General features: G+C 41.3%; 1 protein-coding gene across 2 annotated transcripts in view; it reads left to right on the forward strand.

Moving 5' to 3' along the window:
• Positions 1–14461, forward strand: part of ARHGAP22 (Rho GTPase activating protein 22) — a 137580-nt gene that overhangs the window by 90027 nt on the left and 33092 nt on the right. Inside the window, exon 4 of one of the 2 annotated variants that reach the window (XM_086616362.1) lies at positions 8972–9148. In XM_086616362.1, coding sequence (XP_086472488.1) covers positions 8972–9148 — 177 coding nt within the window. The remainder of the gene's footprint in view (positions 1–8971; positions 9149–14461) is intronic. The other variant, XM_086616363.1, reaches the window with a different exon arrangement.

Below are 14461 nucleotides of genomic sequence, written 5' to 3' on the forward strand. Positions count from 1 at the left end.
CAGCTCTGCCTGGGCTCCCAACACCTTCAGATTCTTTTTCGGTAGGAACTTTTTTTTTTCCAGTGAGATTCCTGTTGCCAGGCAGGCAAAACAGTGTTAGTGTCAGCAGAGGCACACTATACCCTATATTTGTCTGCTTTGTTAGCAGACGTTGGCCGTAAGAGGCAGTGACTGTGCCATTGCATGCTGAGAGCTCCACCTAAGAAGCAACTGTTATCTCTGCTATGATCTAGGTTTTCAAGTGAACATGTTCAGTCTGCACAGTAATCCCCTATCAGGAAACATTATTTGAATTGAGCCACAAGGTTTAATTGAGCAAACACTCACTTATTTGACAGTCTCACCCCTGAGGCATCGTTGGACATAATTAGAATATCTGTGCTCTAGAATTCACGCTCGGGATGAAACACACAAGTTGCAGCAAGTGGTTTCATGCAGCTTCTAGCAATTGCTGGTGCAGTAGTTGTTCCTCGTGTTAATTATTATTGATAAATTCCTCTTTGGTATAGTTCTGCTAGCTTCTTAAAGTAGCTGTGACATTGTTGGAGACACTTCATCTCTTGCTACTACCTAGTAGAAGCTGATACAAACCCTGAAGCAATATAATACAACTTGCTTTTAGGGATACTGTACACAGCTGGTGGCATGCTTCACAGGCTCCCAAAACTCTCTAGTGAGGGAGACAGCATGATCACGGTTAACAGCTGTTCCTTTTACGCAGCGAAGTAAATTGTGGGCAGAAGCTGGAGGGAATGGAAGCCTGACTGTGGTGGTTCAAGGGAGATGCTCTGCACTTGAAAAAAAAAAAGTACTTAGCGTTGTGTATTATGCCTGGGCTCATCTCAAACCTAAATATTGGGCTGCTGCATTAGAAGTGATCATCTCAGAGTTGTGAATTCGCCTTAGCCAAGTTAAACTGTACCTTTTTTTTTTCTGAAAATTCTCTCAGTTCAGCCCAAGACATATACAGCGCTTTACTTGAGCTGATTTTTTAAGACTCAAACATTACAAAGCACTGAGCACATGTAAGCAGGTTTTATAAGCAGAGGTTCAAGGTGGCATTTGTAATGCTACTTGCTTTTCTTTAAGAGTACTTGAAAAATTGTTTTTCTCCCTTCCTCTTAGCTTGCATCTTGTTTTCTGTTTGTCATGGTTCCTGGAGTGTGACATCACTTATCAGTGAGTGGCCTCCCCGAAATATGGGTTTAGGTTATTTTCAAGGGTTTAGTTTATTTGAAGTGACCAGTAGCATTAACCAGTTTAATTAAATAGATAAGTCTAGAGTAACACAGGTCACACACATTATCAAGAAAGGCATCTCCAGGCAGGTGTTGAAAAACAGAGTCAAGCTAACCGATACAATTTTTATGTATAAAAGGCCAAAGATTAACCAAATCTTAATTTCTCGCATATAGTAATGATACATTTGATCCTGACAACTGAAATAGAGGACTAGCCTTAGGTTTTTAAGGGTTTTCTCTAGTCCATGTAACCAGTGCAGAGAAACTGTAGTACCTCTCTTCATGTTAAGTCTTGTCAGAATTTTTGCATAAGAAACCACAGTTCTGAGGTCTAATCTCTTTGTTGGTGCTTTTTTAAAGCAGTTTAATGACGTCTGAAACCACAAGAGGCATGGGAGGGGAGAACACATCATAGGGCCTTTGGGTTAGTTTATAGGTGGCAGTGATTTAGTGTTTGCCTGCCTTGTTTTTTTCTCTGGAATGAGGTCTAAGATCTGGGATGTAAAAATCATTTAGGGATTCATGAAAATCCTCTCTCTGTAAGGACTTTTAGTTGAAAATTCCATTGTCTTCTACTTGTGACTGTTATTAAAGCTCATGGATTGAAGAGCATTTAAGGAAATTCTTCTCCTGGAGAAAAGGAGGCTGAGACCTTACCACTCTCTACAGCTCTAGGTTGTAGCAAGGTGGGAGTTGGTCTCTTCTCCCAAGTAACAAGCGATATGATGAGAGTAAATGGCTCATTTGTGCCAGGGAAAGTTTAGATTGGATATTAGGAAAAATTTCTTTACTGAAAGGGTTGTCAAGCATTGAAACAGGCTGCCCAGGGAGAGTGGTGGAGTCACAATGCCTGGAGGTATTTAAAAGACATGGATTTGGTGCTTAGGGACATGGTTTCATGGTGGACCTGGCAGTGTTAGGTTAATGGTGGACTTGATGATTTTAAAGGTTTTTCAACCTAAACAACTCTATGATTCTATGAAATCAGGCATTTATATTTGACTAAAAACTCAATGGTATTTTAGTGTATGCTTGTAAATCCTGCCCTGAGAAAATATGACCATGTCAATTTATGAGATTGAACTTACTCAGTATAATAAAATATATTTAAGATTTCACTTTCCTCATTGACACAACCAAATGAAAATTGAATCCCCTCAAACTCCTTCAAACTGTGGAAATAAACACCCTTCACCTAAAAAGGTGCATGTTTTCTTTAGGAAAAATTGCCATTTTGTTGTCCATTGGAACTGAGACACAATAAATTTATTTTGACTCAAACTTGTTTTCTTTATTTGTGCTCTCTGTGATACTAAATCCTCAAACCTTGTTTTTTCTTAATTTTATAAGCTTTCTAAGGTATGATCACGAGTTTACTCTCTCAGCTTCCAAATGAACTTCCGACTTTGATATCTCATATATAGGTAGATGGTGAGTGGGTACAGATAGATACAAATACAAAATCATAGCAAACACATGTCACTGTTTACTGTACCATTCAGTTCTTCACAGATCATACCCTTGTAGATCCTGTTAGTTTTCCTTATTTTTATCTGTCACTCCTTGACTATTTCATGTTTTTCTTACTGTTTTTTTCTGTTCTCAAGTAGCCTAAATGGAGCATTCAAGATCATAGAATCATAGAATGGTTAGGGCTGGAAGGGACCTTCAAAGGTCATCTAGTCCAACCCCCCTGCAAGGAACAGGGATATCTCCAACTAGATCAGGTTGCTCAGGGCCCTCATCCAACCTGGCCTTGAACGTCTCCAGGGATGGAGCATCCACCACCTCTCTGGGCAACCTGTTCCAGTGTTCTACAACTCTCATGGTAAAAAATTTTTTCCTAATATCCAACCTGAATCTACCTCCCTCTATTTTAAAACCATTACCCCTTGTCCTATCACAACAGGCCCTCCTGAACAGCCTCTCCCCATCTTCCTGTAGGCCCCCTTGAGGTACTGGAAGACCGCTATAAGGTCACCCCGGAGCCTCCTCTTCTCCAGGCTGAACAGCCCCACTCTTTCAGCCTGTCCTCATAGGAAAGGTGCTCCAGCCCTCCCTCCCTCCAGCTCTCAGTTTAGTATTCACAGCATTTTCTCTTCTGTTAAAGGATCATTTAGAAAAAACCCACAGAAAAGCAGTAGAGTTGTTATTGGTTGTAGCAAAGTTTAAACTGCACGCTGATGACAGGTTAACCCAAGATTCAGGTCTGATAGACTGGGTCTACCTCTAGCATTTAGGCTCTTGGAAAATTTGGTTAGTGTGAAAGAGTGCTCAGGATATAGAGGTTCAGCATTAAGCCAGAATCAAGCCAGTACTGAAGAGATGGAATTAGGTTTCAAGTGAAACCTTCAAGCCTCTTGATGACCTTTTGATTACTCAGTTACATTTCTTTTGTCTCTTTCATAATCCAAAGATCAAGACTGGATGTTTTTTGGGTGTGTTTTTGCCTGCTGTACAAAGAAAGATTCCCCTAATAGAGCTGCCTTTAATCTTGACAGAATTCATCTACCTCATTTTTCACCTTCTTTCATTATCGGGGAGATCTTAGAGCCCTGAATCTGATACTTACCTTTAAGACAATCATAAAGAGCAGGTCAGGAAAAATGAATCATTGCAATTGTTCTTTTCAGCTGTGGGTGCTAGTTTTTGTCTGTTTGTCAAGATCTTTGTTGCTGCTTGTCTGCAATCTAAGGCTTCCTGTCACTACTTGCTTTAGTACTGAGGGCAAACATGTTAGGTGGACCTTGTGTTACCCACCCGCCACCCCTTTCATAATTCAACCTTGAACTGCTGTTTGCCTCCTGACACGCTGCAGGAGCATGCACATGGCTGACTAAATTTCACTCTTACTGAAAACACCACTATCCACACCAAAGCAATACAAAGACGTAAATATATACACATACACAAGTGTTTGTATATGGGTAAACTTTCAGTAGAGTTGATATAATGACAGTACACAAGTACATTAGTAAGCAGAATGATGTAAGAAATGGATGAAAGGCAAAACAGATGGGGAGTGGAAGAAAGGGAAATGATCTGAGCAAAAAAAGAAGCTGCCAACTTCAGCAGAACCTGACAGCAGCTTTACTTGAGGATAGAAAAGTTCCTCCTTTTACATGAAATGGGGCAGGAACATCTACTAGGAAGTCCAGTCTTGTTCCCCCTGAACTTCTGTTTCCATGCAAAGGGGATCTAAGACTTGGCTTCACAAATGTTGATCTTGTGGTTAAGCTTGTGTTGATGAAGTTCAAGGCAAACAAAAAATTCCAATGTTTTCTCACTAGAAACAGCTATATAAAGGGAGAGATGCATCTGAACGTTTGTTACAGGTTCTTTGAACAGAAACACAGAGCAGAACAGGTAAATACAGCTTAATAGCAGCCTTATGCTTTGCACTTCCCAGTGAACACATACCAGACTAAGGATGGTCAAAGAAAGGAAGAATTTTCAGTAAATAGGGCTTTGAAGTGTGGATTGTGATTCCTGCTGCTGTTGCACTTCATCGGACCTTCAGCAAGTCACTTAGCCGCAGTCGTTCAGTATTTAATCTTCCCTGTTGTAGGGCCTGGGGGAGAGCAGAGAGGAGGGCTGTTATTAAGGATTAGGAGGTGGCACGTTACTCTGAGGTGAACGCTATACAGCTGACATCAGCAGCAGATGGCTCTGAGACCAAATGAAATATGGCTGCATAAACCACTTGAGCAGAAGACAGGAGAGCAATTCTGCCAGGTTTAACTAGTCTGGGCCTGGAAGAGAGTGCATTTGTGCAGTGCAGCCGGGGGCCGGGAGCTATGCTGTTCTCTTGAGGCAGACATCTACTAGTGTTTGTAAAGCAACTTGGCAAAGGTACCTTGAGACAGGGATGGCAAAGCAATGAAGTCAGCTGGGACTTGCAGCCCTTTTCATGGTGAGCAGTAACAAAACAAGTTCCTGAATCTTTCTAGACTATTATGTTTATTGGATGTACTTGTATGGTTGCCGTGACCTTTCCCAGTCTTGAAGTTGTTCAGTTTCTGTGCTCCTGGGAGGGAGGCAAGTAGCACTGCCAACTTGTTTTATGGATAGGGGTGGAATCCAGTGCACATTGGACAAGGTGCACTGGAAATCTGCAGCAGAGGAGATGATTGAACACAGGATCCCCTGGTCGTAGGTTAATGCTGAAGCAGATGGACTATTCATCCCCAAAGTTAAGCCTTCTGCTTCTGCCACATCTATTGAGATGTTTGTACTGTTTGTGTTTGCAGACAGTTTAATTTTTCCTCTGATTTGGAGAAGAAAGTAGCTTTGAGCAGAAGGACTGGAATGTCTGCCCATGGCAAATCTGAGCTGTGCAGAGTTGGTCCCTGAGGGCTAGTCTTGTTCGTATGTGAGCTTGATTAAAGATGAGTGAGAAGTTCTGTTCAAGGGAATGGAAAGCCCTTGTCTGTCTGTAAAATCGTTAGCAGTGTTCCTCCTGATTATGGTGCTGAGTAGCCAGAGGCCTATTTGCTTCACACAATAGAAGTAGCTCTTGTGTGCTTCAGGGTTTAGAGTTGAATGGCAACCATAGTAAGGGCTGCAGCTCTCTTAATGGCAGAGATAAGAGGTTTGAGTAGTATCTGAATGCAAACTTCTTATTGCTGTGAGAGACAAAACTAAAATTTCACAACCAAGTGTTTCTAGGCAGGAAGGTTTAAAACTGTTTTCCTGTAGCAATTCCTAAAGACTACAGTGTTTGAATTGATAACAGCGTTTGTGTTGCCAACTCAAACCCGAAACCTGTAAAAAGATCCTGTTTTGGATCTGAGCCCAGGGGAAAAAAAAAAGCATTTGTGAATTTCGGGTAAAATTCTGGACTGCTGAAGAAGGTGTGTGTGGCATTGTTTCCTTGTTTGTTTTGCTTTTTTCTTTAAGAAGATCTAAGTGTTTGAATTTAGCTGTTTCTCATTCTCGTAGCTACTAAGATTCGAAACCTCTTGAATGTTACAGCAACATAGAGAGACGTGTCTGAACTCTACCTTCTAGGGACCTCTAGTTTTGCTTGTTCCTTCAAGGATGTAGTGAAAGGAGCCAGCCATGTGTGGAAAGGAACATGATTAAAGTGTTATTAGAAAAAAAAATCGTTTATAGGTTGGTCTGCATGCTCTGTCACTGCATATTCATGTAATGCTAAGATATGAGGGTTTCTCTAAGAAGCAATTCTAAAGTCTGTTCCTGTTCCTAAGCTAGTCTCCACTCATGGAGTTGTCTTCATTTGCTTGTACTTCTGTGACTAGTCACTGCTGACTCTCCCACAGGCAGCTCGTAGGGTCATGACATTGCTCCTATTTAAAGTTTCAGTGGGGAAAGCCAGCCACAGAGGAGCTGTATGTAGTTTTTGGCAGAGTCTCAGGTCTAGTGTATACCGGAATCTTATTTTCCCATCCTGTTTTTTACATTTTGCAGACTCAAATAGAAATATATATTTTTTTTTTTCTCCAAATGCTTGCATGAAAAAGGCCCACAAAGGTTTAAAAGGCAGCTAGCTGGTTCAAAAGTAACATCTTAGGGAAAGAGGAGTTGTAGTCAGGTCCCTGTGGTACAGTGATTCAGTGGGAAGATGCTGAGACACCACTTCTGCAGAAATCCAGTAAGAAGTCAGTTTCGTCTTTCTCTGCTTATTGTGCTTCATATGGCAATCGTCGTATGGATTAGTTCAGCTGTTTGGACTAAATTTGTGGTCTGTAATTAATTCTAAGCTAAGATTCTGGTCTCTCCTTGTCCTTCATGACTTGGGTGGGCAAAATCTCAGCTGGATCCTTTTAAATTTAAGAACAGGATCTGTGTTTTATCTTGACCAAGTTCAGTTGTTTGCTGATGGTGTGACCCATACAGTACATGTTTTTTTGAGACTGTTTCGTTTGTTTGAATAGCTACCTTGAGCTCAGGTCATCTGTCTGCCAGATCCTGAACCCCTGTTTCTGATGTCTGCTGACAGCTGTGAAAAGCCTCTCTCTTGCAACTGTATCTCCTGTGAGATACTTGGTTGTGAAAGGGCATGGCAATAGGTCTGCCAGGTAGCGTACAAGAATTATACCTGCTGACCCCTGCTTTCACCACGAGGCTGAGTATGTTGGTAAAAGACTGTGGCAGGAATTTCACAGACTGTAATTTCCTGCTCTGACAGTTCTGTATCCAAAGGATGAAGTATGTCCTACTTGCAGTGGAGGATGTTGGAACATTAATGTATTTAGATGCCTACTTTCTAGCCTCGAGCTAGAGAGCTGTTCTGTTTCATATATCTTAAGGAATATGAATCATTCTGTAAATTCAAAAATGGGAGAATGTCTGAGAGGTTGCTATGAGGAAGACGCAGAATTTGGATACATGTAGGAAAAAAGCATCATGGCTTTTGTTTGTTAAGCTGCATGCCTAGTCCTAGGTGGCCGTTGTCTCTACTGAAAGACTGCATCATTTTCCCAGTTCACTGAATTGATTCTCAGAGAGCCACAAAATTCTTCCCAACACATCTCATTTTACCCTGCTTGCTTTGCCAGATCAGTGTATGATCCATGAGTGTGTCTAGGCCAGGAAACAATTAATCGCAAGAAAAAGTACTTCCTTGGCTTGCCGGCAGCTTCCAGCTTGCTCCTTTCTCCAGATTGGCGAGGGTTTAGGAGGCACATGTTGTGTTGTGTATGCTATATCAGTTCTGCAGAAACCACTGCATACCATCATGCTGCTCTTATCTCTAAATTCCATGGACAGGCAATCAGCTTTAGCTCGCCAGTAGGTACTGAAAGCAGTGTAAGTGTGGAAATGACAGTGGCACAAAGGGTACGATGTTATCTCTGTGGCAAAGCCAAGGCAGTTTCCATGGTGATGGGGAAGCTCCAGGCTGCTAGTGATGCAGCTGCTGTGTTGGACAGGATCTGTAGCCTTTTTATACAGAGGCTGCTCCAGTAAAGCTTTTATGTGTTTATGTGGCCTTCATTAGGTTGTATCCGGCTCTGGAACATAAAATGAGGGGTGAGCAGAAAATTTAAACTGACTGAAGTGGATGCTGACCTAAAAAGAAAATGAGAAAAGAAGGGTGAAATGTTACAAATCTTGGAGTATCTATAAGTGACAGATGTATATGACAGCTTGAGTGCATTTCATGTTTTGGTCAGTGCTTTCCTGTGATATTGTGTGCCAATGTTAATAGCTCCTAAAGTTGTTATTTCAAGTGGGAGAGTCAGATTCATATCTCTAAGTGTTAACTCCTCTTCAAAACGTTCCTTCTGAATTGGATCCAAAAATCAGAATGGGGAGTCTCTTTCTACATTGAGACTAGAAATTCCCAGAGACTTGGGAAAGGGAATGATCTTGTGACTTCTGCATCCCAAGCACTAAAATGTCCTACAATTCACTTGGTCCACCTTTTGGTAATAATCTTTCAGTTACCTCAGTACAGGTATGTGGAATTCCTTTCCCACTCTTCCTGCAGGGTCTTACAGCTTGTGCTTTCACTTTGCTTATTGCTGGGACAGCAGGTACAGCATCTCCACGTTCCCACACTGGAAATGCCTATTTTGCATCTCTACTTTGATCTTCTACCAACTTGTGCTTTGTGGGTGCTGCAGCACATGAGTAGGAATTGTGTGTAAAACTGCTCAATCAAAGTAATTATTTGATCATTTTGACCCAAAGCTTTGGTGATATTAAACATTGGTTTCTCTTTTCTGAACTAGAATGCTAAAAGATATTTGTACTCTCTCTTTCAGGTGGTGCAGGGGACCGGGAAAAGATGCCTGTCAATCATGAGGCTTTCCTGCTCATGGCTAATTCCCAGAATGAAATGGAAGATTGGGTGAAAGCCATCCGACGGGTTATATGGGCTCCATTTGGTGGAGGTATTGCTAATAGCTCACATGCACATAAATTAAAACATTTGCCTCAAGGTAAAACATATTCTTGTGATACTAGGATATGTGTAACACTGTAAAATCACTGAGATGCTTAGATAAGCTCTTGATTGTCTGAAGTGTTTTGCAGCAAACGGATTTGGGTTGATTTTTATTTTTTTTTTGCCAGGGGATGGAAGGGAATGTGAAGGAAGGGTACATCCAGACTGTATAACTGACTCTTAGTCAGAAAAGGGTGGTGATAATAAACATAAGTACTCAGTTTCTTACAGCTATTTACGAACTATTATATGGATCTTTCTTATCCTTATAGACCTAAAGGAGTGTGTCCAGTTATCTCAATTTTCTACCACAAGGGCAGATGCCTGTCTTTAACCTCCTTACAGCCAGAGGTAGCAAAACTTTCATCTATCCATTGTAGGGCCTGGTTGAGAAGATAAAGCTTCCACTGTCTTCAACGGAGGAGTAGCATGAGGAAGACTCAACAGAGTCAGGCTGAGTGAACACCTTCTAGATGATACAGCTGTTGACAATTCCTGTAGTTAAAATGAACAAAAAATCCAGACTCTCAGTGTTGGTATTATACCACAATCTTCAAATTCTCAAGTCGGTAGATTAGACAGGAGGTGGTTTTGTGGTTTAGCAGAGAATAAAGGTTCATAAATGTTTTCTTCTGAGTTCACTGTTGGGGGCAGTAGCTACTGGCTTGGTACTAGACACTCTACGCTTTGAAGTGACTTGTGTGCTATTGATGGAGTTCATGCAAATAGTGGTATCATGCACAGATAGTGATATTGACTTCTTTTGAGAGGTACAGATAAAAAAGTGCCAGATAAGGGTTAGGTAATACAATTACTTTTTCTGAAATGAAGTTACTAGTTTTCCTGGATCTAGGGGAAAAATGTGACCTTGATGCAACTGAGGGAGGCTCAAATACCACAAAGTCACTAAGAAGACCCAGGGTTTGCTAGTTACTTTATCTTGGGTTTTGGTTTGGTTTGTGGTGTTGTTTTTTTTTTTTGTCCTTTTAAGTGACTCAAGATTTTGAGTCTCTTTGTAGCAGCATTTGGTTTGTCTGGAGGAGGTACAATCTCTACTGATGTAATTTTTTCCTAGCTTCTTCTTTCACTTATCAGAAGGGGCGTATGTACAAAAGGCAGCTTGTACCTGATTCTGAGAGGTTACACCCAATGCTGTTGTGCTGTGGGCAGAACAAGCCCTTTTCACTAGTAGAAACTGATCTACCATGATTTTTCTGCAAAGATGAGTATGTACGTGTTCCTGAAGTCCAGTGCACAGTGAAGGATCTTTTAGACTCTGAGCTCAATGCAGGTCTCTGCAGTTCCTACATCAGAAGTCTCAGAATGTCAGAGATGGTATTTCTGTGGCTGTTTGTAGTGGACCTTATAGTGCGTACTTTACAGCTGTGCTATGCATCAAATAAATACTGTGAGGAAAAAAGAGACAGTCATGACTGATGGTACACGTTCTAGCAGCAGTCTCCTCCTTTAGGGCATGATGCTGTCAGCACTGCTGGTATTGGTGCAAATTTGGCTTCTTTTTGTTAATGTTCATGTTTTGTCAGTCTCTTGGGATAGTTCCAGAGTGAGCATCTTTTTTTGAGTATTAAAATAACAACTAATTAAAAATCTTAAGATTTTAAAAGCAAAAACATGATGGTGGCATAAAGGTAGGGATGGATTTCTGGTTGGTTTTTGATTGTTTTGTTTTTTTTTTCTTATGGAGACAGTATGGTCCTAATTAATCTGTTTTTTTTCTGTACCTCTAAACTTCTCTGTAAAGTTCTTGGATAACATTTTGTTTTTCCTTTAAATGGAACAGATACTCTTACATTTGATTGTAGGAACTGAGGCTTTATGAGATATCAAAAACCATAGAATGAAATCACGAGAATGTGGAGGCAGGGCAGTGCAGGGGGGAATACAGCAACTTGTATTTGTTGCTGTTTTCACATACTGCAGATTTAGTCTAGTTCCATCAATGTCAGTGTAAAGGCTGCTTCAGCTGTTGGTGAAAGCTAGCTTAAGCCCTGTAGAAGAGAACCGCTGCGTTTTGCAGAGTTGAAAAGGATTGCAATTGTGTATTGATGTTTTTGCTCTATCTGTGGATAAAAACCACCCAAGAACATAGGTACATTCTGGGCAGTCAGCCTGTCCTGAGCTCTCTGTCCTAATACTCAATTGCACCAAACTAAAGCTAGCTTGTCTATATTTGCTTTGTAGTCCAAGCTGCATGAACAGATTCTTATGCTCTGGTTTCGTCGCTTCTCTGAGCTGACTGAAGTGCTAGTTGCTGTCAGGAGTGGTCTTTTCCCACCTTGCAACCATGTGTTCCCACCACATTTCACTCTGATAATACTAGTGGTTAGGCATCTGTGCAGTAGGAAATGACCTGGCAGGAAAAAAAAGAGAGAGGATTAGTTTGTAGGTGGATTGGCTCCCTGGTCCTGCTAACCATGCAGCTGCAGGACTAGTAGTTCCAGCACAATGAGGACAGTGAGGAGAGATTGTGAGATGAAGGAGAGATGAGATGATGGAGTGGAAAACAGCATGCTCGTTCATTCTGAGTGCAACCCACCCATAAATTGGCTTAAAGAAACCATGGAGCTGCATACTCAGTCTCTTTGCACTTCACAAAGTATTTATAGGAATGTCAATAAATAGGAAACGGTTAACATGTTTAAACTGTTGTTTCCAAATGATTTTAGCCAGTTTAGGGAAATGATCAAACCTACTCCTCCTCCATCAGAATCAGAGCAGGGCAATTTCTCTGTGAAATCCCAGCTTAGCTCACATGTAGGAAGACAGTAAACATAGCTGTCTCTGTGTTTTAATTGTATAATTTGAACTCTGCTTTGCTACCACCATTAATTTGAGATCCAAGTCTTATCTATCGACACTTTTTAATATACAAAACTAAAGGATGGGGGGAGGAATTAAAAAGCAGGCTTCATTATTAATATGAAAATATACAGCCCTGAAGAAGGTTGATATGGTGTAGAAATGAATTACACCAAGATAAAAAGGGAGACTTAGCAACACGTTGGTCTTGTCTGATGTATTGAAGAAACAAATCAAAAAGGTTGAGGGAATCTTCTTACGTGTTGATGTGGGCATGTGAACTATGTTTAAAGGTGAACGGCAAAGGCTGCTTAAAATAAAACAGAAAACTCCCAATGCTGCTGAGGATCTCAATTTATTATTGGGAGACAGAGTCAGACTTAAAAGCCATGTGGAATGTGTGCTTTGAAATACACTTCAGATGTGGCCTTAAAATAAAATCCTAGAGTTCCTAAGTCTTTTGAAGAAGAGCTGTCTTGTTTATGGGGAAAATAATTTCTAACAAATTCCCTGAGTTTCAGACTTCTGAATTCTTGAGTTGAATCCATCTCGTTTGGAGCAGAAGATTTTGTAAACTGAGACTTGAGAGCATTCTGTATGTTTTGACTATGTCTTTAAGAATAAAGTTTGTCACAGTGGCATGATAAAAGTGAGTTTTGGAGCACATTCTGACAGAGGGTGTTTAAAGCTGTTCCCTATGATCCTTTGATCCTTCCTTTTTTTTTTTTTTTTTTTTTTTCCTCTGAGTTTACAACCGCTAGAAGTTTATCTGGAGAATCCTTCTGTGCCCTACGGTCACGCTGTTCTGCAGCTGCACTTTAATATGGAATTCTTGTAGCAGTGCAGTAGTGCTAAATGCAAAGGGTTCATGGCCATAGGCTGGAGTGAAAGTGAGCGTGCCAGTGTCCATGGAAAGTGTACATGTCCTCACTCTGTACATGTGCTGTGGGGCTGTACTTTTAGTCTGAAGAAATACAGCTACTTTAAGAAAAGCGCTTTCCATCTGCTCACCTCTCAGTTGGCGTGCCTTCCTCGTTTTTGTGTTGCATCAGACGTAAAACATAACATGTTTAGGACTGAATCTTGGGCCATGGGGTAAAAAAGCTGAGTTTTTTGGTGTCTGAGTCGAAAGCCGAGTGACATAAGTCTCTCTCTCGGCTCAGCAACACAACCAGCACTGCATGGAGACAAAATCATTCTAGGTTAATCTCGTGTTATATTTATGTTTGTTTTCTTCTGTTTACATATTCTTTCTTGCCATGAGCAGTTCCTTGCTTCTCTGCCAGAAATGCATGTCACAGCCCCTTTCTTTCTCCATTACTTTATCCTAATTTATCCTCCTCCTCATCCTAAGCTTTCATCAGTTCCTTGTGATGGAGGGGAGGTGAAGCAGTTGGAAGGTAAATGCTTCCCGTAGGCAAACATGGAGAGCTTTATCCTGTGACAAAGTAATTACACTGCAAGAGCTCCACAAGTGGTTTCTCCATTCAGGAGGAATAGTCAATTTTTAACTGGTGAGCTCTGAAGAAGTGTCCACTGAGGAAGCCACTCTACTATAATTAATTCCAGTCCAATTCTCCATATAGATAAACCGTGATGTGTGGATTCTTTCTTCTTCTGCTAGCGAAATAGTGGAGAGAATGTTTTTGCAGGCCTTCTGGGCCCTGTTCAGACCATGTCTTATATTAGGTGAGAATTGCAAACTACAGCACAAGTCTCTGAGGTGCAATTTAATACTTGGCTCAATGTCATTATAGATAATGGAAGAATAGCCCTACATAGGCCTAATTAGAGATCCTGTTTTAGATGAGTAAATATCTTTCAGATATCATCTGCATGAGGGCAAAACATGACTGTTTTGAAGGATTAGATATGGGTATTAGAGGCATGTCCACTAGGATGCCAAACTGTTTAGGAGCTAGGATATGATGTTAAGTCTTGGAAGTCTGGGGTTTAATTTCTCCACCTGTAAGACAAGGGTTTTCCAGTAAGAGCATCAGGAGCATAGAATCATATCAGTGAATTTAAGATGCTAAGATACCAAAGTAATGAAGAAGAGGGAGGTGGGTTCTGTTATCTGCCCAGTGTGAAGACAGAAAGGAGGTTTCTGCTCCCTGTTTTGCTAGAGGGCTTCTCCAGAGTAACAGTCTCAATTGAGATTCCTGGGTGAACCAAGAGGAGCCCCTTCACTAGGTGGCAGGGCGAGCTTCCCTTGTGGAGCCTCTCACAGGTGTGTGAGGAGCAGTGATGGGCTTTGTGCCTGATATGTGCTGTTATCTCTGCACAAAGACAGCTGGTGCCGGATGCACTAGTGTTTGCTCTCCAGTGTTATCTCATGCTGGGAGATGGGCCCAACCAAGGGAAGAGGAAGAGAAAGATGATGGGGGTTAGGAGTTCAGATATCTGTTCAGGACTAGGGGACTCATAAATCATCTGCAAGGAGGTGCTGGTTAGCCTTACCCCAGGCAAAGGTATCACAAGCGGAGAG

Source organism: Tauraco erythrolophus, chromosome 9 (assembly GCF_009769465.1).
Source record: "Tauraco erythrolophus isolate bTauEry1 chromosome 9, bTauEry1.pri, whole genome shotgun sequence".
Taxonomy (NCBI): Eukaryota; Metazoa; Chordata; class Aves; order Musophagiformes; family Musophagidae; genus Tauraco; species Tauraco erythrolophus.